The sequence below is a fragment of the Trachypithecus francoisi genome, unplaced genomic scaffold (genome assembly GCF_009764315.1).
Source record: "Trachypithecus francoisi isolate TF-2019V2 unplaced genomic scaffold, Tfra_2.0 Lachesis_group19, whole genome shotgun sequence".
In the NCBI taxonomy this organism is placed as follows: domain Eukaryota; kingdom Metazoa; phylum Chordata; class Mammalia; order Primates; family Cercopithecidae; genus Trachypithecus; species Trachypithecus francoisi.
This window is the reverse complement of record NW_022681464.1, coordinates 48864085-48886420: the sequence shown is the minus strand read 5'-3', so window position 1 is coordinate 48886420 and position 22336 is coordinate 48864085. Positions and strand designations below refer to the sequence as shown.

The 22336-nt window shown below is 45.0% G+C and overlaps 1 protein-coding gene across 10 annotated transcripts in view; it reads left to right on the top strand.

Annotated features, from left to right (window-relative positions):
* The window catches only part of ATP9B (ATPase phospholipid transporting 9B (putative)), a 295138-nt gene that overhangs the window by 235793 nt on the left and 37009 nt on the right, over window positions 1-22336 (top strand). For all 10 annotated transcript variants that reach the window (XM_033178485.1, XM_033178489.1, XM_033178484.1 and 7 more), the window contains 3 exons: window positions 14870-15031; window positions 15748-15840; window positions 21911-21994. In XM_033178485.1, the coding sequence (XP_033034376.1) occupies window positions 14870-15031; window positions 15748-15840; window positions 21911-21994 (339 nt within the window). The remainder of the gene's footprint in view (window positions 1-14869; window positions 15032-15747; window positions 15841-21910; window positions 21995-22336) is intronic.

Below are 22336 nucleotides of genomic sequence, written 5' to 3'. Positions count from 1 at the left end.
ATATGTCATGTGATTATGCATTGAAAAAGAAGTGTTTTTCTATCATAAGTCTGAGAAACCTAAACTAGAGATTTTTCCCAAAGAAAATTGTATTTGAAGTTTTAAAAATACTGTATTATATGTTTACCATATTACCTTATTCCACATTTTTTTATTCAAAGTATCTGGGATTTTTTATTTTTAAGTTTTAATATAAGTCATAATACTTTTTGAATCTTAAATTGGGAATTCACAATAGAGATTTCATTGACTCCAAGATTATTAAGAATTTAGAGAAATTGTAATATAGACATTGCTAACCTTACAGTTAAGTTTTTTTACTTGTCTAAAATGTCTCTACTTGGGAAATTGGACAATGATTAAAAATAGCAGAACATTAAATAACCTTTTAAAAATCCCTAAAACGTATTTTAAATCTGAAAATGAAAACAATAGACTTCATCATAATTTTTAAAGAGCTCTGTTGATACAATGTCCGCAAGTCCCCAAAGCCTCAGGAAAATCATCTGAATGGTTCATTATTTAGCGTATTGAGCTTTGCTGCAGTTAGGTTGACGGATGGTAGCAGTGTTTCCCGATCACCAAAGTACCGTTTTAAAAGCATTTTTTATTGAATAAAGGGCTTAGAGTATTGCACCCTGGAGCTTTATTTAGGGAAATGGTTCAATTGATGTTTTCTATTTAACCTCAGCTCTGACCTATCACAACATCTATGGTTAATAAGCAACATTATCATTTGAGAGGCTTAACTAGTTTCACCCACTGTGCACCCGCACCAGCCTCTTAAACCCTGTTTGTGGTGCTGTTATCTCGGTCGTTAGGAAGGATGGAGTTTAGTAAGTAGAGTGCCCTAGTTTTAGTCGCTGATACACAGTTGCTGTTCTTCACGGAAATAAGCAGTCTTTGATTTTCATTTTTCCTAAAGCAGAAACAGTCTTTCACCTACACATGGCCTAGATGAATCTGTGTGATACAAATGATTGAATTCTGAGAAATTAATTTTAAATCCTTAAAGGTCCTGTGAGGCATAAGCAATTAAACACTTGAAATGTGATGTGTCTTGTGTGGTATGTTTGGTGATACGATACTTGAAGGTGTAGACATGATGGTGATGTCAAAGTGTAAATAACTGATTTTGTATTCATAATGTGGAACCTACTTATGCTCTGGTCATTGTTTCTTATGATAAGTGATCAATATTTCATTTTCTCTAAGAGTAGGAAGTCCTGCTTGCCTATCACTTGGTCTCCGCAGACTCAGCATAGCAGGCTCCAGCTGAGCAAACGTTAAATGCCCTCTGGAAATTCCCTCACAGAATTAAAATTCAGCTCTGTTTAACTGTTCGGGCATATGTCCAGTGCAGTCACAGAACACTAGCACCGAACTGGTGGCATGAGCCCTCGGAGAAGGACAGAAGCTCGGTGGGCAGAGCCTCCAAGTGCAGAGGGTGTCAGCTCAAGTGATGAAGGCGTGGGGTGGAAGGAACCTTGAAGACCGCTGGCTTCTTTTGGTCCGAACAGAGTGACTATGATTCTCAGTGACTGCTTCTTCCTCTAGACTGGCTGTTTAGTAGTCTCATTCTTTTCCCCTCTGTGGCTGCGTTTTCTCGTGTTGGTAAGTTCCATATTTAAATATTATTTCAGAATGTAGCTGTCATCGCCTGGCTCCAGTATTTGTGTGCAAGAATCAGCTAGAATTAATGACAGAGCACAAGTGGGTTATTAATAGTATTGCTTTTGGGTTTACAGAAGTAGGCACTAATGCATGAGGCGTGCTGTATTTTTTAATTCATTTTATCGTGTGTGCCTATTGAAGCAAGACTAATTGTGGTGTTTTGTCAATATATTTGTGAGGAGCAAATCATTGTCAGTGACATAGAGCCTTCACTCTGTGACCTTCAGGACCAATAGAGAATAAATACTACATAACCTGTCTGTGAATATGGATTAGCAGCTTTTTCAGTTAATCAAATTGCATCTTATGTTAATAATTCCATTAAAATATAAAGATGATTATAATCACAATCAAAAATGATGAAATCTCAGTGATTAAATTGTGATGTATAAAGTGCATGGTAAGAAAATGTATATTTACAGTGTAGCGGGCAGCTGCCTGTGTGAATGGCTAATATGATAAAGGAATTTCTCCCTAACTTTTAAGAATAGTAGCTCAGAAATTTCTGAATAATGGAATTACAGAGAATTATTAATGATAAAAATTGCCCCGTAGTTTGTATTCTCTCATATGATATTACTCCTGGCTATGCTACTCTTGGGTCTGTTTCCCAGAGTGGTTATTTAGCGCGGAGAAGTGCAAGTATGTAAACAAATTGCCTGTGGTAGAGATTACTTCAGTGTGTTGCTAAGCAGCCTGTGCATGAGATTCGGCTCAGGTTCCTGCTTACATATATTTTTTTCCATTCACATCTTAATTATTTTTTGCCTTTGTATTGTCAAGAATCACATTATTAGAAATTTCTAACAGCTCAGTATCAGAGAAATAGTCATTTGAAATGTACTAAACCTTTAAATTCTGGTCTTTCTGCATTTCAGAGATTACTTCCTATCATAATGCCAGGCAGCAGTTAATTCCATATTAATATAGAAGCACACAAGGGGTACTTGATAAACTACTCTGCCAGTTTTTTATTGAATGCGGACACAATCGCTTTGAAAGAGAAGATCAAGTGATGGCATCGGAAACATGATTATTAGAGAGCTCCCGACTGAGTAAAGAAAAATCGAATTGACGAATGGCCGGTCGTGCAGGTGGAGATTGTGTTCTGTGGTTGCCTGCACCATCCCTAATAGCATCCAAGGAAAACAGGGGAAAATGTCCACGGCAACCTTCCACCCGCCACCTGAATGTGAGGACTGCAGCCACGTGTCAGTTGCTGCTGTGGAGACAGATTCTGAGGCACACACCTGAGAATTTCCATCCACCCCTCAGCAACCTCTTCCCATGTCTGTCCTGTTGGCAGCTAACGCATTTAGTATACAGTCTGACCAAAGACTGCAAATAATGACCTCAAAGAAGCTGTGGCAAAGAGGGCAGAGATAAAAGTGGTCTCCGTGGGAAACAGGGAGTAGCTCTTGCAGGGATCCACCTCCCAAATGTGGTCAGCAGTAGCAGTGACCTCAGGACGGCAGCCCCACCGCAGCGCAGCCAACATGTCAGAGAGCGCCTGGCACCCTCACCAGATGCCCTGTGCATCAAGAGAAAGAAATGAATGTGTGTTAACTTGGCATCAAACTAAATCAGTAAGAAGAACAGAACCAAAGGAAAGTGGAAGGAAGAAAAAGTAAAGGAAAACATAAAAATAATGATTAAGCAGTCATTCAAAAGCTGACTCTTTAAAAGGTTAAATGAAATGGGAAGATTATTGGCAAAACACAGTAAATACAAAACAGTGAATGTAAACTAAGTTCACACATATGAAATTATCCATATGTAAGAGTGTATAATAGATAGGCTTAAAAGTTTGTAAGAGAATATGAAACGCAGATCAAATGCTTATGTTTTCAAAGACAGTAAAATAACTGGTTTCTGGAGAAACAAATTTCAAAATTGACTCCATAAAATCTGAGTAGATGAGAAGAGAAATTTAGAAAAGTCACCCAAAATGGCTTTTGACCAGTTTTATAGGTCAGTTATTTTGAGGCACAGATAAATCACATACTGTAAGAACTTTTCTTGAGCAAGAAAAAGTTAGACAGTTAGTCTAAGGACACAAAAAAGCAGAAGTTCTAAAAGAAAAAAAATGATAAATTGAATTTCAGAGAACAATTTATTTTTTTTCGAAAGACATTTGTTAAGAAAATAAGACAAATTAGAATTTCAACATAAATTTAAAAAAAAGAAAAAAGTGAAGACAAGCCACAGACTTGTAGGAAATGTTTGCAGAATACTTACCTGATAAGTGACTAGTATGCTGAATATATAAAGAATTCTCACAACTCAGTAATGAGAAAACATCACCTGAATTTAAACATTGGCAAAAGATTTGAACAACTACATCACCAAAAAGAGATACGAATATTGACTGTAAAATACCATAAAAGTAGTGATTTGTGGGATCTAATATAGAAAAACTATTAAGATACATGGTAATAGCCAAAAGTCAAGAGGTGATTAATGTCAATGGAATTAAATTACTCTGAGGTCCTTAGAGTACAGGTAAAGGTGCCGATTTACTTAGACTTTGGTAAGTCCAGGATTATGCTGGCAGCAGTGGGGTGAGTGCCAAAGAATGGTAAAAGAGCATGCACCTCTCCAGGGTGGTGGAAACGTGGTCATCGTGTGGTGGAACACACACAGGGCTCCTTGGAGAAATGGCTGATTCTAGAACCAAGGCAGGAAATACGCAGGCTGAGCCTGGAGCATCTGGTACTGCCAGAAAGTAAGGAATTACTCAAAGCCAACAAACAAACAGAAAAAGCTGCCTGCATGGCAGGGGGTGTGTGAGAGGGACACAGAAGCCAACTGGAAAAGCTCCCTGTGGTGAGTGCTGGAACAGTATGAGCCGCAAAGTCGGTCGCACTGGATTATAGCCCACAGGATGAAACAAATATGCAGGAGTCCAAACTGATATGAATAAATAAATGAATGGGAGAGAAAGATCTCCCATGCGCAAGAATTCCTGTGCAAAAGGATCATGTGTGTAGCTACTGAACCCACAGGTTGGGGAGCATAATTCCTCCTCTAGATGTGGGCTACACACAAGGACTTCCTCCCAAAGAGCATGATGTGAAAGGGGGAAAGGAGGAACTGGACGACCTTAGTCAGGTGAGTAAGGTCAGCATCAGCAGTGAAAAGCCGCGTTGCTAGATGCAGCCCCCACAGGATGTGTTCGGCAGCACCTCACCTTCACGATCGCCCTCCCCAGCCCCACAGCCCCAGTCTACTCGTGAGAAAATCACCAGACAAATCAAATTGAGCGATGTTTTACAAAATACCCGACCAGTACGTCTCAAAACTGTCGAGGCCATCAAAAACGGCAGGGCCAAGCAACTGTAACAGCCGAGAGAAGACGTGAAAACTAAATGTGACGTCCCGGATGGGACCTAGGACAAGACAAGGACTTCAGGTAGGAACGAAGGCCGTCCAAATCAAGTACGGATTTAAGCTTTTAAAAATGGAACCTGCTGCTTGCTCAGATTGTATTGACAACTTGAAGAAACACTGTATATATGCACCTTTCAGAAAATTACCAAATAAAAGTTCAGATATGTTTAAGTGCTTTGTGCTTTTTTGTGATTATTTTACAATAGTGGTTTAACCAGTTTCTTCTTTGTGATGTTTGGCCTTTAGTATTTATCTTGTAATTGTATGGAAGACACAGGGTCACTGCAGACGGTAGCACAGCTTCAGATCTCACTGTAGATCACCCAGTCATATTTCCTCTGCAGAACGAGGTGACAGCTCCAGGTGGTATGGTCTTCCTTTAACTTGTGTCCTTGTGAAATTGGAAAAATGTTAAAAATGTTAGGGAAGAAAAGTGCTTTTCTAGGCACAGGGTCATCATGACCAGCTGTGTGGTAATCTGGTGAGTGCCAGCATCGCAACCTCCCATTTCACTCACACCTGGTTGTGCCTTCACTGGAGGGTCTTGGATGTTCTGGGACCCGCAGTGGAAGGAAGCAAGGAAGGGCTTCTCTGCTTCACTTTCAGGAAAGTTGGAGACCCATGTCAGACACTAAAAATAAAGGTTGAGGAACAAACATTTTAGCACTGTTAAATATTGTCTCTTGTTAAAGACATGTAAGCTGACTTCCACAAGTGCTTCAATAGGAAAATAAATGTCCTTGTATATGTAGAGTGTTTGAAATGTGAGTGAATAAGGAGGGAAGAGTTAACAGTTTGGGAGGGGGCCCCCGCCTCTCCTGGCTAATGGGAGTGAATCGAGAGGGGACACTGAACGGTTCCATGGGGGTCTCTGCTTCACTGGCTTGTGCCGTCCTCCTCATTGTTTCCTTCCCTACCTCGCTCCGCTTAACAAGACAAGTCCTGCAGCTGGAATCACTGTCCTCAGTGTCCCACATTGATAGCACAAAAAGATTTAAGGAAACCAGCCTGAAGAATATCTGCACCACGTTTCCATTTCATTTACTGCCAGAATTCAGTGTCGTGTTCCTCGGGATTCAATTGATTGTAGAGGTGATTCTCCATGTAAATAAGTCTAAAATAAAGTCCTGAAGCAAATATTGCCATGATTTCTGCATCTACAGAGCTTGGCTCACAGGAATATTCTTTGATTTAATTAATTTATTAACCTATTTGCTGCTTTCAGGTGATTTGCATTTTATATGTGAATAAATGGTTGAGAGGCACACTAGTAACTTCAGGGAGAGAGCGACTCTCTTTCAACTCAGAGCCCAGCTTGCCCTGCAGCAGCCGTGAGCTCACCAGGCTGTCCAGGGCCTGGAGAGTCCTGACACAGATTGCTGAGAATGTGTCCCATTTGTGGTTTTGCCCGTGTCTTCAGAATTCCACTCAGCTTTCCACTTTTAAATCATTTTAAACGGGAGATTTTTAGCTTTCATGTATTCAAGAAATGAGTCTAAATTGGTGAGCACAGTGCACCTGGACCTGTGTGGGGTACTGAGGTTCTGGGAGGGAAGGAGCCTGAACCTGGGAGTGCTGGTCCCTGGAACGCAGCGGAGGTGCAGTGCGAGTATGTCCTCTGCCGAGGAAGGGGAGGGGCACACGGTGCTCTGATCAGGTGGTCAGCAGGGCCTTCTGGAGACCTGGAGTTGAGCCGAAACTAAGACCGCAGGGTGGAGAGTGATGGGGAGGGCCTGGCTGCAGGCAACCGGCACTCCACACACACCAGGAGCCTGAGAGCCTCAGGGCCGGGCCAGGGGGACAGTCAGAGAATGGGTCTCTAACAAATGTGTTTGACACTGAGCTAGCTGCCATCAGTCTCCATAACTGTGTCTGTTGTTGGAAGCTAATCCCCAGTCGCTCGGACAGCTTGATTCTAAAGTTGGGAGTTGTAATGACAGGTTGTCTTTACTGGATCTGCGATCTGCATGTGGGCCATCTGGTTGGCTGGCCATGTAGAACTCCCACACGCCTGCTCTCATTGCTTGGAAAACCCTGTCCCACTTCCTGGGGATGCTGTGGGTTTTACATTGGGAGGGAGCTTACATACTAGGAAGCCTCAGGATGCTGTGGGTGTTACATTGGGAGGGAGCTTACGTACTTTAGGAAAGTGTATATTTTAATCTCTCAAACGTCTTTAGGAAGATAATAGACTCAAACTTATCAATCCTTTGCAATTTTATTTTACTTTCTACATCTACTGTCCCTAGATGTAAGTTATTTCTAAGAGCGTTCTAAAAAGAACACCATGATTATATTTCAGATGTACAAAGAGAATTCGCTAGGCTGCCTTCACCTAGTCAAATCCCCACACTTACCTTCTGCAGAGATGCAGAGCAGGAAATAAGATATGAAAGCGCAAAACCAAAACTGGAGAATCTGCCGTGTCCGTGGGAAGCAGCGGTTCCTTTGATGTATCTCCTCAGTAAGGAGGACCAGGTCTGCGTGAAGTACGGAGTACTTAGGTGTGAATTCAGGAGCAAAGATTCTAAAAGTACTGCATATCCTCACTGAAATTATTTTTCTTGTAGTTATTTCGTCCAGCAAATACATACATATATGTGTGTGTGTGTGTGTGTGTGTGTATATATTTTTTTTTTTGAGATGGACTCTCGCTCTGTTGCCCAGGCTGGAGTGCAGTAGTGCGATCTCAGCTCACTGCAACCTCTGCCTCCTGGGTTCAAGCTATTCTCCTGCCTCAGCCCCCAGAGTAGCTGGGATTACAGGCATGTGCCATCACGCTGGGCTGTGTTTAATTTTATATTATCAAAATTCGGTCCAGCAATAGGCAAGTTACATTAGAACAGTAATTCAAGCATCTATATCTTATGAAAAATTTGGATATTCTTTTTTTTTCTGGTTAGCATTATATAGAGTTAATCCTCAAGGTGATTACAAATTAAAAACAATTAGATAGAATACTGGGCTAGGTATAAGAAGTTAAACTGATTTTTGTTATAAGCTGCTGTTTGCTCAAATGGATTGTGAAACCGAGCATAAACTAAATAATAAACAGATGTGAGTCACCAAATATAGAAAGCTCAGTCCTGACTGCAGTGGGGCACCAATGAGATGACAGGGTGTTCACGGAAAGATGCAATTTACAGGTCAAAATGTAATCGTAACCTTTCACTGTGTGAATTGGAAATTAGCCTTGGGAGCGTTGGCATCATTTACAGCTTGTGGAGAAGAAGTTTTATTGGAAGAAGCAATGGTAGAGCTACACCCTCACTTCCCACTGGAGATGGCAATGCCCAGGTGCCGCCTCCCTCCCTTACAATGGGTCCCTGCTGAGCCCCGTGTGCCTTTTTTGGTAATGTGGAGCGTATCACTGATGCCGTCAATTACGGGACTGCATCATCCCCAGCACAATTTTAGACCCTCTGTGTACTTAGTAACATGTGGGAAAGTCAGAGAGGGAGTTCTAATTCAAGCCCTGTGGGTGACACGCTATTGAACATTTAACACAGGCATGGGGCTCTGGAGTTGTAGCGTCCGTAGAATGGCAGCGCCGCCCGACCTCTAACCCAACGTCAGAATTGCGACAGCGAGGGTTGACATCTGCCACCGTTGCTGCACAGCACACCACCCCAAATGTGGGGCACAGAAGCATTCTGACATTCTCCCGGGTACATCCTCGGGCACAGTCAGGCAGCTCCCATCAGTAGGAGAGGGTTCCTACCCTGATTCCACCCCAGGCAGGGGCGACGGGGCCAAGTGGATTCAGACCTGGCCGCACCAGCACTTCCTCAGTGAGTATGCCCTTTCCTGATTTCCAACAACGCATGACAACTACGAGCAAAGAATTTCCAGACAGCATTTCCCACAGTATTTGGCACACATTAGGCATTGAATTTGCTCCTATTTGTATACTTTATCTTCTTACTAAGACACTTAAGCAAAACAGACCAAAGTCAAAATTTGCTAATTCCATTTGTTTTCAGCAAAAGGAAGATGTATCAATCATGTTTGAGAGTGGGAAGCTTCAGGTTTATAAAGGTGAAATGCTAGGTGCCTCCCAGAGCAGAACGTTCTCAACGTTCAGGCCAGGGTCGGACAGGCCTGAAATATGGTGGAGACTCGGGGATTCTGATTTCGTCTTGCTTTATGTTTTATGTCTTCTGTTAAGTTTTTAAATTTTAAATTATTATGGGTCCGTAGTAGTACATACTTACGGGGTACATGTGATAGTTGGTACCAGCATACAATATGCAATGATCAAATCAGGGTAATTGGGATGCCCATCGCCTCCAGCATTTGTCATTGCTTTGTGTTGGTCCGACTTCCGTTCCTTTCTTAGTTATTGTGAAATATGCACTAAATTCTTGTCAGTTAAGGTCACCCTGTCATGCTACCGAGTGCTGGATCTTCTTCCTTCTATCTGACTGTACTTTTGTTCCCATTCCCCAGTCCCCTTTGTTACCCCTATCCCTGATATCCCCGATCGCCTTCCTGGACTCTGGTAACCATCATGCTACTCTCTATCTTTGGGAGTTCAACCTTTTTTTCTTAGCTTCCACATAAGAGTGAGAAGACCCAACGTTTGTCTCTCTGTGCCCGGCTGATTTCACTTAGCGTAACGTGCCCCTGTTCCATTCACACTGTTGTAGATGAAAGGGTCTCATTCTTTAGTGATGGCTGAATAATATTCCACTGTGTATACACCACGTGTTCTTCATCCGTGCATCCAGTGAGGAGGGACACTGCGGCTGATTCCATAACGTGGCTACCGTGAACAGCGCCACAGTACACTTGAGGGTGCCGAGACCTCTTCAGTGTCCTGATTTCCTTTATTTGGGGGATATTCCCAGCAGTGGGATTGTGGATTATATGGTGGCTTTGTATTTAGATTCGGGGGTAACCTCCATGCTGCTCTCCAGAGGGCTGCACGAATTTATATTCCCAACAACAGTGCTCCCTTTTCCCCACCTCCTCCCTTGCCAGCATTTGTGATTGCTGTCTTTTGAGTAGAAGCCGTTTTAACTGGGATGAGGTGATATCTCATTGTAATTTTTATTTGCGTGTCTCTGATGATTAAAGGATATTGAGCATGTTTTCGTGTACCTGTTGGCCATTTGTGTGTCTTCTTTTGAGAGATGTCTGTTGAGATCTTTTCCCCATATTTTAATTGAATTACTCAGTTTTTTCCGATTAAGTCGTTTGAGAATCTATAATAATCTTATAGATTCTGCTTATTAATCTCTTGTCAGTGGGTAGTTGGCAAATATTTTCTCCCATTCTCTAGGTTGTCTCTTCACTTCGTTGATTATTTTCTTTGCTGTGCAGTAGCTTTTTAGCCCAATGTGATCCTGTTTGTCCCTTTTTGCTTTGGTTGCCTGTGCTTTTGAGGTCTTACTCAAGAAGTCTTTGCCCAGACCAAAATGCCCTGGAGTGTGCCAGCCTATTAGGCCCATTTCCAAATTTGATTAGTGGTTTTAGATACCAAGCAGGTGTTTCCCATATAAGGGCGTCTTTTAATTTTTCAGTCCACCCACAGATACAGTTTCAAGCAGAAAAGGGTTGAGGTCTGACTCACTCCTGGGGTGTAATTCTTCAGCCAGCGCTATGGGCTGAGACCAGACCCTGCCTCACGTCCCACTACCTGGAGGACCAACAGGTGCTGACCAGGCACCCAGCAAATTGCACTGGCCCTTACCTGCAGGGTTAATTAATAAGAGGGAAGGCTGCTTTTCCCTTAAATATGGAAATGAGTTGCCTCACTTCAGAGTGTTGCTTATAGAAAAATAGTAATTCTATACCATTAAGTCTTCCTAGTTGCTAATCTAATATGTAACATTTTGCTGTCCCTGAATTTGTAAATAGTTAACTGTATGGTCTTATTTGTTTAAATGAAATTTGTATTTCTAGATGATAAATTTGGGCTGAGGAGAAATTCCAACACTTTACATAGTCATTCCTCCTTCAGAAAGCAGGTTTTGAAGTGTGTTCAGCAGCTGGGGCTGTGGAGTAAACCAGTGGGGCTGGAGAGCCATGTAGGGAAAATGAAGGCCATGGCTGAGGTCAGACCTGGTCCCTGCTGGGAAAGGGAACCGGCAGCTCCTGCGCCCCTGAACCCCTGAGCCCCTCTCCCAGGTTCTGGGAAGGAGGGACCCCAGATGCCGGAAGGCACAGGTTATTCGTGTGACGCGTTCTCTCCTCCCCAGTCTAGAGCGGGACTAGTTGATAGTATGCTTGGAAATAGAAAATGGCGCCTCGGATCACTTCTGCTCTCTGGGATGCAGATGAAGAACTTGAGTTGAGAAAAGGTATTTGACTCTCCCATCTCTTATGCCTTTTCTGTAGAAGTGCACGTTGGATTTTGTAACTGAAATGACTGCAAATTGTAGGACAGTAGTTATAATTTCCCTCTCAATACTGCTTTTCCAGAATCATTCTATTCCATGTATCACAAGCTCACTTTACTTTGTAAACTTAAGTATCAGAAATTTATAAAAGGTAAATGCTGATAGATTCAGTACACATCATTTAAAACTGTGTAAATATGTGTGTTGGCCTGTTTGTCTATTTATTTCCTTAACTAGAGCCTAAAAAATGTTTGGTAAGTCACCTGAGGTCACATGATAGGGAAGGAGCAGGGGCTTTTGCACTGCGGTCCTCTCGAAAGCATGCCTGTGGGGCTGGATCAGTGGCAGTGGCACCTGGGCAGCCCTGAAAAGGAGGGACAGGTGCCTGTCACCTCCACGCAGCATCGGTGACATCATCGCGATCCCTGGCTTTGCTCCCGGCACTCCCCACTTGCACACAGCGTCTCCAGAGCCAGAAGAGACATGGTGTTAGGATGTTTTCCGTTATCTCTGCATGCTCCCTCCCTCACATGGTGTTAGGGTGTCACCTCTGCACACTCCCTCCCCACACATCATGTTAGGGTGTCACCTCTGCACGCTCCCTCCCCACACATCATGTTAGGGTGTCACCTCTGCACACTCCCTCCCTCACATGATGTTAGGGTGTTTTCCGTTATCTCTGCACGCTCCCTCCCTCACATGGTGTTAGGGTGTCATCTCTACACACTCCCTCCCTCACATGGTGTTAGGGTGTCATCTCTGCACGCTCCCTCCCTCACATGGTGTTAGGGTGTCATCTCTACACACTCCCTCCCACACATGGTGTTAGGGTGTCATCTCTACACACTCCCTCCCTCACATGGTGTTAGGGTGTCATCTCTGCACACTCCCTCCCTCACATGGTGTTAGGGTGTCACCTCTGCACACTCCCTCCCACACATGGTGTTAGGGTGTCATCGCTTCACACTTCCTCCCCCCACAGTGCCCTGCTGTGTCAAGTTCAAAGTGTGAAAAAGAAAGGAAGCAGCTCTTCACCCTCAGACATTGGAAAGTTATGCTGGAGGTATTCTGTGGTCATACGTGTGGGGAATTGCTTAGAAAATCTGATTTTAAAAAAGGTTCCTGGTCTGCCTGTGAGTGCATGTCTGGAGGGCTCCTGTGAGAAAGCGTGAGGATGGAGCCCTGGCGTCCTCCTGGTGGCCTTGCTGTGCTGACCGTCCACCGCGTGCCCTCACACCTCGTTTCTCAAATCCTCGCTGCAGCTCTGAGCGGTGCCTCGGCATGGCTGTTCTGTAGACGAGGACCCTGGGGTTGCAGAGGTGCAGCCATTTGCCCAGGGTTTGGTCCTAACCTGAGCAGCTGGCCACAGAGCCAGAGCTCTGGAGAACTTTGCTGTAGTCTCTCTAAGAGTGTGACCTTATCCTCGCAGGAATGTTCAGAAGGCCCTAAGATTGACTTAATATCCTGGACACTAGACAGAATTTAAAATGTTCCTGAAGTGACTTGAGTTCTCAGAACCCAAGATTTTAAAACCATTTGTTTGCTGACAGTGAGGTAGAGGTTAAAACTGAAGGCAAGGACATGCTCATCAGAAGAGGGGCGTGAGAATGAGGTGGTGGTTTGAGAAGAGGCCTCGCCTAGGCCGTGAGGTACTTCAGCACTGTTGGTGGTGGCAGGCCTGCAGAACAGAGAGGAGACCCCGAAGGAAGCGGCTGTGGTTCTGGGCTGTCCTGCAGTGGTGTGGGACGTTGGAGAGAGCATGCTCTCCATGGTTAGTGTGCTCTCCGTGGTTAGCATGTTCTCCGTGGTTAGCGTACTCTCCGTGGTTAGTGTGCGCTCCATGGTTAGCATGCTCTGTGGTTAGCATGTTCTCCGTGGTTAGCATACTCTCCGTGGTTAGTGTGCGCTCCATGGTTAGCGTGCTCTCCGTGGTTAGCGTGTTCTCCCTGGTTAGTGTGTTCTCCGTGGTTAGCATACTGTCCGTGGTTAGCGTGCTCTCCATGGTTAGCATACTGTCCGTGGTTAGCGTGCTCTCCATGGTTAGCATGCTGTCCTTGGTCAGCGTGCTCTCCGTGGTTAGCATGCTCTCCATGGTTAGCATGTTCTCTGTGGTTAGCGTGTTCTCCGTGGTTGGCGTGCTCTCTGTGGTTAGCATGTTCTCCATGGTTGTCGTGCTCCCTGTGGTTGGCGTGTTCTCCTTGGTTGGCGTGCTGTCTGTGGTTGGTGTGCTCTCCGTGGTTAGTGTGCCTTTAGCTGCATAATAGGATTGGTATACCCTATTTATCTAATTAATATCTGGTAGGGAGTTCCTTTTATAAAGACAGACTTTTATCAGAAAACAATACTTTTTGTCATAAAATACTGTTCACAAAATATTAACTCTAAAAATTGCTCTTCTACTTGTGATTGTTAAATTTTAATAAATCAATAAATAATTATCAATAAGAATATGTTCTATTTATGAGTACCTGCCATATGCCAGGGAATCACTCATGTTATTTTGGCCTCAAAACAGTTTGGAAGTCATTTTTCCACTTGACAGAAGAGGAGCGTGTTCCCAGCAGAATGACGACCTGGCCACAAAAGTGCCGACTTCCACACTTGGCTTAGAACCCAGGCCTGCTTTCTCCTTGTCTATTTTGTCTCCTTTAAACTTGCAAAGATTACATGTAGACACATTAATAGAGTTAATTACTCACCAGTTTCTCTTATTTTAGAAAAATAAATACTGTAAACATGAGATTCAAACTATTTCCCCTTTCATGGAGTCCATGGAACTGGGGAGGGAGAAACCTTGAAAAGTCGGATCACTTGCTCCCTGCCCCCAGACTGATGGGGTGAGCTGCATTCTCGATTTTAACACCATCTGGCTCTAGGGAGCAGTTGACACAAATTGTAAAGAAAGTCTTTATGATCCATCATGGTCTTTATTTTAAAGAATAATACCAGGCCGGGCGCGGTGGCTCACGCCTGTCATCCCAGCACTTTGGGAGGCCGAGGCGGGCGGATCACCAGGTCAGGAGATCGAGACCATCCTGGCTAACACAGTGAAACCCCATCTCTACTAAAAATACAAAACAAATTAGCCGGGCGTGTTGGCAGGCACCTGTAGTTCCCAGCTACTCAGGAGGCTGAGGCAGGAGAATGGCGTGAACTTGGGAGGCAGAGTTTGCAGTGAGCTGAGACCGTGCCACTGCACTCCAGCCTGGGTGACAGAGCGAGATTCCGTCTCAAAAAAAATAATAATAATACCAAGTGACTTTGGTCATATTGCTTAGGATTACTCTAGAACAATGTTATTCAAACGTATATACTTAGCCATGAAAACAAAATGTTCTGAACACCTAAGTTTTTCTGCAGCTGTCCCATGTTGGCGAGCTTTCTGAGCACCTCCGTGCTGGCTCGCCCACGTGCAGCTTTTCTGAGTTAGTGGTGGCCTCAGGCGTTGCTGTCTCCCACAGGTCGCTCTGGTGCAGTGGACAGAAAGTGTGGGCCTCACGCTGGTCAGCAGGGACCTCACCTCCATGCAGCTGAAGACCCCCAGCGGCCAGGTCCTCAGCTTCTGCATCCTGCAGCTGTTCCCCTTCACCTCGGAGAGCAAGCGGATGGGCATCATCGTCAGGGTGAGGCTGCGGCGAGGGTGCCATGCGATGGCTTCGGACATTTCGTTTTCAGGCCTTTTAGACACAGATTTTCCCAAAAGAAAGTTAAATATTTACTCAAGTGTTTTATGCTGTTACAGTTTTTTTTTTAATGAAATCTAAGCTGATAATCTGTGTCTGGGAAGCCACTGTGTCTCTAGTGAGATAAAATAACTCTCTCAAGTCAACCTAGCCAGAATCAATAATGTGGGATTTATTTATTTTTTCAAATCAACGACTAAAGCTGTTTCGATTTCAACAAAAATAAGAAGCCAAAGAGTTTGACTTTTGAACATTGATTTATGACCATAAAGTTGCCAAAATGTACCTTAATTTTTTTAGCAAACACCAAAATCATGTCTTGGAAGTTGACCAAACAATGAAGCATTAAATCCAATTGTAAAAGTGTAAGAGAATGGATGCAACCCAAATCATACTCATTAACACATTCAGACCTTCAGCTGAGCGCCTCAGGATGCACAATCCTGTTCTCAGTCCTGCTGGCACTGGTGCTGAAGAGCAGGACTAGCCCTCTGTGTAGAAACACATGTGAGTAGCTTACCAAACAGGAACACGTTCATAGGAATTGCTTTTTCCGTTATGTAGCAGTTATTTAACTGCTAGTTATATAACTAGCAGTTATTTGCACCAAGCAATGCAGCCTAAATATGCTTCTGTTGATTGTTGTTCTGTGATAGGACGAATCCACGGCAGAAATCACATTTTACATGAAGGGCGCTGATGTGGCCATGTCTCCTATCGTGCAGTATAACGACTGGCTGGAAGAGGAGGTATGTGAAGGATTCTCCACGTGGTTCACAGTGTTTTTGTGAACTTTATTGAATAGATGACAGAAAAAGGATATCCTTTCCCCAGCTTGTAGACACTGGTATCATTGGATAAATTGAGCTGTCAAAATGTCAAACCAGATGCTGATGGGAACCACATAGGTTGTCAAACACAGTATCATTTTATACTAAATTATTTTAAATGCTTACAGTTCTCAATTTCATAAAGAAGAAAGGACAAGAGTCCTGTCTATTTATTTATAAATAGTTTACTTTTTTTTTTTTTTGTTTGAGACAGACACTCTCTGTCAGCCAGGCTGGAGTGCAGTGGCATGATCTCGGCTCACTGCAACCTCCACCTCCCAGGTACAAGCCCACTTCCTAGGTTCAAGTGATTCTCCTGCCTCAGCCTCCCAAGTAGCTGGGACTACAGGCAGATGCCACCAAGCCCAGCTAATTTTTTTTTTTGTATTTTTTAATAGAGACGGGGTTTCACCATGTTAGCCAGGATGGTCTCTATCTCCTGACCTTGTGATCTGCCTGCCTTGGCCTCCCAAAATGCTGGGATTACATGCATGAGCCACCATGCCCAGCCAATAGTTTACTTTCTATGTGAATAACAATCATTTTGTTTTGTGGGTGAGTGCATGTCAGTCTATACAAGTAGGTCCTTACAAAGAATATTTTGTTTATAATAGTGAGAAATAGAAGGCATTATCAATCATTCATTATTCTGAAATAATACTTTATATGTAATCAAAGTTATATTTTAATGTATTTCTTCTGTAACATAAATATTTGCAAGGAAATTTTCATTAGAATTTTAACCTGATGCAAATTTGTGCATAAGATTCACCTAAAATTAGAACATAAGATACAAATAAGAAGCAATCCCATATTTCATTAAATTCTCCTGAAGTAACCAGGATTTGTGGGTCATCTCATGAGATGGTTTTGTTTATCGTTAAGCTTATGTATAAACCAGTGGTTGGATTTCCGAGGAAAGCAGACTGTTGTCATTGCCGTCGACACGGCCCTTTTTGCTGTGTGCGTGTTGCTGTTGGAATTCAGTCTCTCCTCCCACCCTGAGACCTCAGAGACGGTCTGTCCCTGCAGCCTCCACACCCCAGTGTTCACAATGGTATTGGTAATATGAGTCAATATCTCCTTCAGGGTTCTTTAATTTAATCAGGGACATGAATAAATTAAACTCCCTGAAGACCTAGTAAAGTACCATAAAAATTACTTTTGATCATAATGATGTGCAATTATTGTAAAATACTTGTTTAATTTATTTAGCTTTATGAGGTCAAATCAATAAATGTCTTGCAACAGACAGATAATGTCAGTATGTTTTTCACAAAGATAAGTTTATTAAAAATTCTATGTACATTTATTTTCTCAACATTGTATTTTCTTTCCTTGGATGAATTGTTGTCCCTTCATCAGTGTCTTTGTGGTGGTGCTACTGTAGTATGAAAGCCTTTCCTTTTATTACAGACTCAACGAGGCAGCAGGTTCTTCGAGCGCGTTATTCCGCTTCCTTCAGGCTCCTCCAGAGCTGAATTCTTGGCTGTCAACTTGTGTTCTCCAAATGTTTAAAAAAAAAAAAAAAAAAAAAATTTCCATGATCACATAACAAAACCAGTTTTTGCAAACCTGAGATGTAAGAATATGTGAGTCTGTGAACAGACTTAAAATAGTGATGTTCTGGATAGCTGGAGGTGTTGAGGTGATTGGCTTCCTTCCCTCTAAACACAAACTTGAGTTAGGCCCTGGACATTGTATCGTAAAGGAAACAAGCACAGGTGACCCTAAACAACATGAAGGTCAGGGGCTCCAACCCCCCGCACAGTTGAAAATCAGCCTATCACTTCGGACTCCCAAACACATAACTACTGATAGCCTCCTGTCGACCGAAGCCATACCAGTAACAGGGATAGATCGATTATCACAATGTGTATGTTATGTGAATTGCGTTCTGCATTGTTACAAGAAAGTAAGTTAGAGCAAAGAAAGTGTTACTAAGAAAATCATAAGGAAGAGAAAATGTGTCTACTCATCAGTAAGTGGGAGTGGGCCATCATGATGACCTTCTGACCTTCTTCCTCACCGGCTTCATGTTGAGGAGGCTGAGGAGGAGGAGGGGTTGGTCTTGCTCTCTCAGGAGGGCAGAGGCAGAACAGGTGAAGGAGGTGGAAGTGGAGGCAGGAGGCTCAGGCTCATTCCACATAAGCTTTACTGAAAAAAGTTTGCGTCAAAGTGGACCCACGCTATTCAAACCCATGTTGTTTAAGGGCCATCTGTAGCTAAAATTGGGAATGACAGGAGGTATAATGGATGACAGCCTTGCCTTTGTAATCCACAGTAATTGTCACCTCCTTTGTCTCCTATAACACATGACCCTATAGAGGTCACTATTCCGATTCCTACACAGGAGACGGGAAGAGACACAGCTGTTGGATGCATGAAGAGGGGTGCTAGACCCACACCTCTCCTCCAGCCCTTCCTGCCATCCCTGCAGCCTCCAAACCAAAGTGAAATCCAATCAACTGGATGAATTAAAAAGAAATTGCAAAAAATCTGAAGAGTTCAATAATGATTATTTGCCTACAAATTAACCTGGATCAGCAGATACAGTACACTGGCTTCATTAGAGTGGGGCCTGTCGTGTGGAGAGCTGCCTGTTTCCCAGGAGAGATGATGGGTGATGACAGGGTCTCTGCGCGTGACTGGGGGCCTGTGATGTGCATGCGTGCACCATGATGTGTTTCCAAGCATGCGGGTGTGCCTGGGTGATTTCTCAACACTTCTCCTGGGCAGTGCTGAGAAAGGTCAGATGCCCAAAGTCCCAGCTCCCTGGGCCGCAACTGCCCATCTCTGGCTTTCTGTTGCTGCCTGCGGAGCTGGCCTCTCTGCTGCACGTCCACCCTGAGGGCTGGCGGAGCTTCCCTTAGGGGCACTGTCGCATTTCCTCTCCCGACCATGCAGACTCTCAGTGTTCAGTGCAACCTTGCACAAACCAGATTTACTAGAATTTGATCTTCTTTTCTGTAAACAAATGTTGCTAATTAACTTCTTTAGGATATCTTTGCTTAAATGTCTGCATTATCAGTGTTCACATTTTTAATGTTTTAAGTATACATTGAAAATAATGTTTTTGATTAGTTGTTCTCTAGCTATAATATAGAGCTCTCTTCTCCTTGGAGGTTACCAAAATAGCCTCTAGAAGACCTTTCCTTTCGCCGTGGATCATGGTGGCAGGGCAGGTTTGCAGCTGCACCACCTCTGCGGGGCTCATTGTGGGCCATAGCTGAGTTGGGAGTGTCCACCTGAGCTGCAGAAAGTTCCTGGGGCTTCAGGAAGATGTGATTACCACTGATTTCTTTGTATTATCAACCCTAATGCCAGAGACTGCTAAACCTGCCAGAGACAGGAGCGTTATAAACATTGTTAAAATTTGGAAGAGTTCCTCAAATTTGAAATTTAAGAGGGAGTCAACAACAACTGGATGGAGAGTCTTAAGCAGCCAATCTTTCAGGACCTTCCAGAACACAGACAAGCCCTGTCGACAGGGAGGGTCGCTGTTAAAGCATCTTAAAGTATGTTAGCCCTAATAATTGCTAGGCCGGGCGCGCTGGCTCACGCCTGTAATCCCAACACTTTGGGAGGTCGAGGTGGGCGGATCACGAGGTCAGGAGAACGAGACCATCCTGGCCAACATGGTGAAACCCCGTCTCTACTAAAGATACAAAAAAATTAGCCAGGCGAGGTGGTGTGCACCTGTAGTCCCAGCTGCTGGGGAGGCTGAGGCAGGAGAATGGCGTGAACCCGGGAGGCGGAGCTTGCAGTGAGCCGAGATCACACCACTGCACTCCAGCCTGGGTGACAGAGCAAGACTCCATCTCAAATAAAAAAGTAGAAACTGCTAGATTCAAAAATTGATAGTTTGGACAGTTATATAGCTTAGTGTTCGTTACTTTGTTTTTTTTAAATGTACTTTTCATAGAACACACCACAACTTTAAAGCTTAGGCACACCTCACCCAGCACTTAGTAATCAACTGTAAGGTCCCTGTGTGTCCCTGGAAGAGGGCCCCGCTGTCCTGAGCCCTGTCCTGGTCCACACAGCAGAGGGGGTTGGAGTTGTCTCCTGACAGCCCCAGCACCCCCTTAGCTGTCCGGGAGCCTAGCACCCTCCAATCCCTGCCTCTTGTCTGCACCCCCCAGACGTTGGCCCCTTGGGCAGGACTGTGTGTGCTCACAGCTAAGTCGTGGACCTGCCTGGGCACCCAGGAGACCCACCAGAGCCCTCCTGCCCACATCTGCCGGGTCGCCCACACCGCCTTGTGCCGGGTGGGAGGCCCACTGGTGCCCTCCTGCCCACGTCTGCCGGGTCGCGACACCGCCTTGTGCCGGGTGGGAGGCCCACTGGTGCCCTCCTGCCCACATCTGCCGGGTCGCCACACCGCCTTGTGCCGGGTGGGAGAGCGGACTGGGTTTGTTTCTTCACCCTGCCCTGCAGGAACACATGCTTCATGCGTCTATTCCTGTGGCCCCGCAAGGCCTGTCCCTCTGGGTGTCCTTCACGTCACCACCACCATGTGAGGGAGGAACTGTTTTCACTTTGCACACAAGGAAATGGCATAGAAAGCGCAGAGTTCCAGAACCGGCTTCTGCAGCTCCGCCAGATTCTCTCTGCTGGCCATGTGGAAGTGCAGGATGTAGCTATTGACTATGAGCATTCTCGTTCAAGCCTGTTAAAACCTGACCCTTGTTCATGTAAAAGGAACATGGCACCTGTCAACCTCTTGTGGACATCAGGGTCTACTGTTTAAGTACAGGTTGAACTTCCAGGACTGGGATGTGTGTCACTGGTATGAGCAGTTTAACTTCGAGAGTGTTACCTCCGCACAGGTTTGCTCCTGCACCTCCCCTCTGGGACAGGTTTGCTCCTGCACCTCCCCTCTGGGACAGGTTTGCTCCTGCACCACCCCTCTGGGACAGGTTTGCGCCTTGTCCCAGAGAGCCTGTTTCTTCAAGGCCCCATCACCAGCTAAAACTGTTACACTTTTACCTCGAATTGGAAAGCCGTATTTTTTATTTTGACGCCTTCCCCGGCCGTGAACACGGCTAGCGCTGTTTCATGTGCCCACCGCAGGCGTTTGCACGTCTTGCTTCAACACGCACATCAGGCCCCACGACTCCTGCAGGGTTCCCCCCTGCTCTGAAAGCCGGAATGCAGGGTAAGGCTCATGAGCTTTGGGATCTGGCCGTGTCCCCGCCAACCCCAGCTCTCACCGCGGCCCTGCACTCCTGCCCTCTCCTCCATCACTGACTGCACTTACTGCACGTGATCGGCTGCCCTGCAAGGCCAGTTACATGCATGTTTAAAATAGAGCAACAAGAACTTACACAGATTCACAGGGTTAGTCCCAGAGCAACACTCTTATGAGCCCATTTCTATTAAGGAGGAAACAAGCACAGAAAAATTAGGTCATTTGCCCAAAAACACAGAGTCTGTGGTAGAAACAGTTTTCAGGCCCAGCCATCTGATTCTAAATCCGTGGTATTACAACATGCCAGGGGGGTGCACCTCTCCCCCAGTGCAGGAGCCCTCCCTGGCACCAGGTGCTCCCCTCGCCCCGTCCCCAGCACTGCCACGTGCACCCTCCATGTGTTCTTGGTACATGCAGTCTGGTGTCCACACTCTAGAGTGGTGGTGTTGAAGGATTCAGATTATGTTTTCTTGAAAAGCCCGTGCTGTGGTAAAAGGAAGCTCTGCCAGGCACCAGGGGAGTCCACGCGGAGTGCGCCCCCACTCCATCCAGTGCCTTTGCCTCTCGAGTGAAGGGGTTAGTAGGATTCGAGATACCAGATGGGTCGGGAGGTTAACAGGATGCATTGTATATAAAGGCGTCCCTCTGCTGAGTCGTCTCTGGCCTTGGTGATGAAGGTAGGCACAGGACATGAGGGCAGGACACCAATGGTCAGAGTGTGGTGCTACCCTGGCCCCACACACGGCTGCAGGGGCTCTGTGGGGCCCACCTGTGACTCGGCCTCTCCTTTTCCAGTGTGGAAACATGGCTCGCGAAGGACTGCGGACCCTCGTGGTTGCAAAGAAGGCGTTGACAGAGGAGCAGTACCAGGACTTTGAGGTGAGCTGACTCCCAGCCATCTCATCCTCCTACGACATTTCCTTCCTTCTGCTGAAATTAGTTCTTCCTTTGTATGAAATTAGAGCTGGGATTGCTGTAGTCTAGGAGTGAAGGCAGCTTCACTCAGCAGGAGCATGGGGTGATCCTCTCTGCGTTTCTGTTTCCACCACTTCTCCAGCCTGCTGGGAAAGGAGTGTCATAGAAGCAAAGAAGTGCCAGTTTCCTTAGAATTGTGCTCGATAACTCCTAAGTGGTCACAGTGCGGTCGAGTTGAGTACACATAGAGTATGTGCACACAGGTGCCTTCCCCACTGTCCCCAGAGCCTGTGCAGTCCAGCTCTA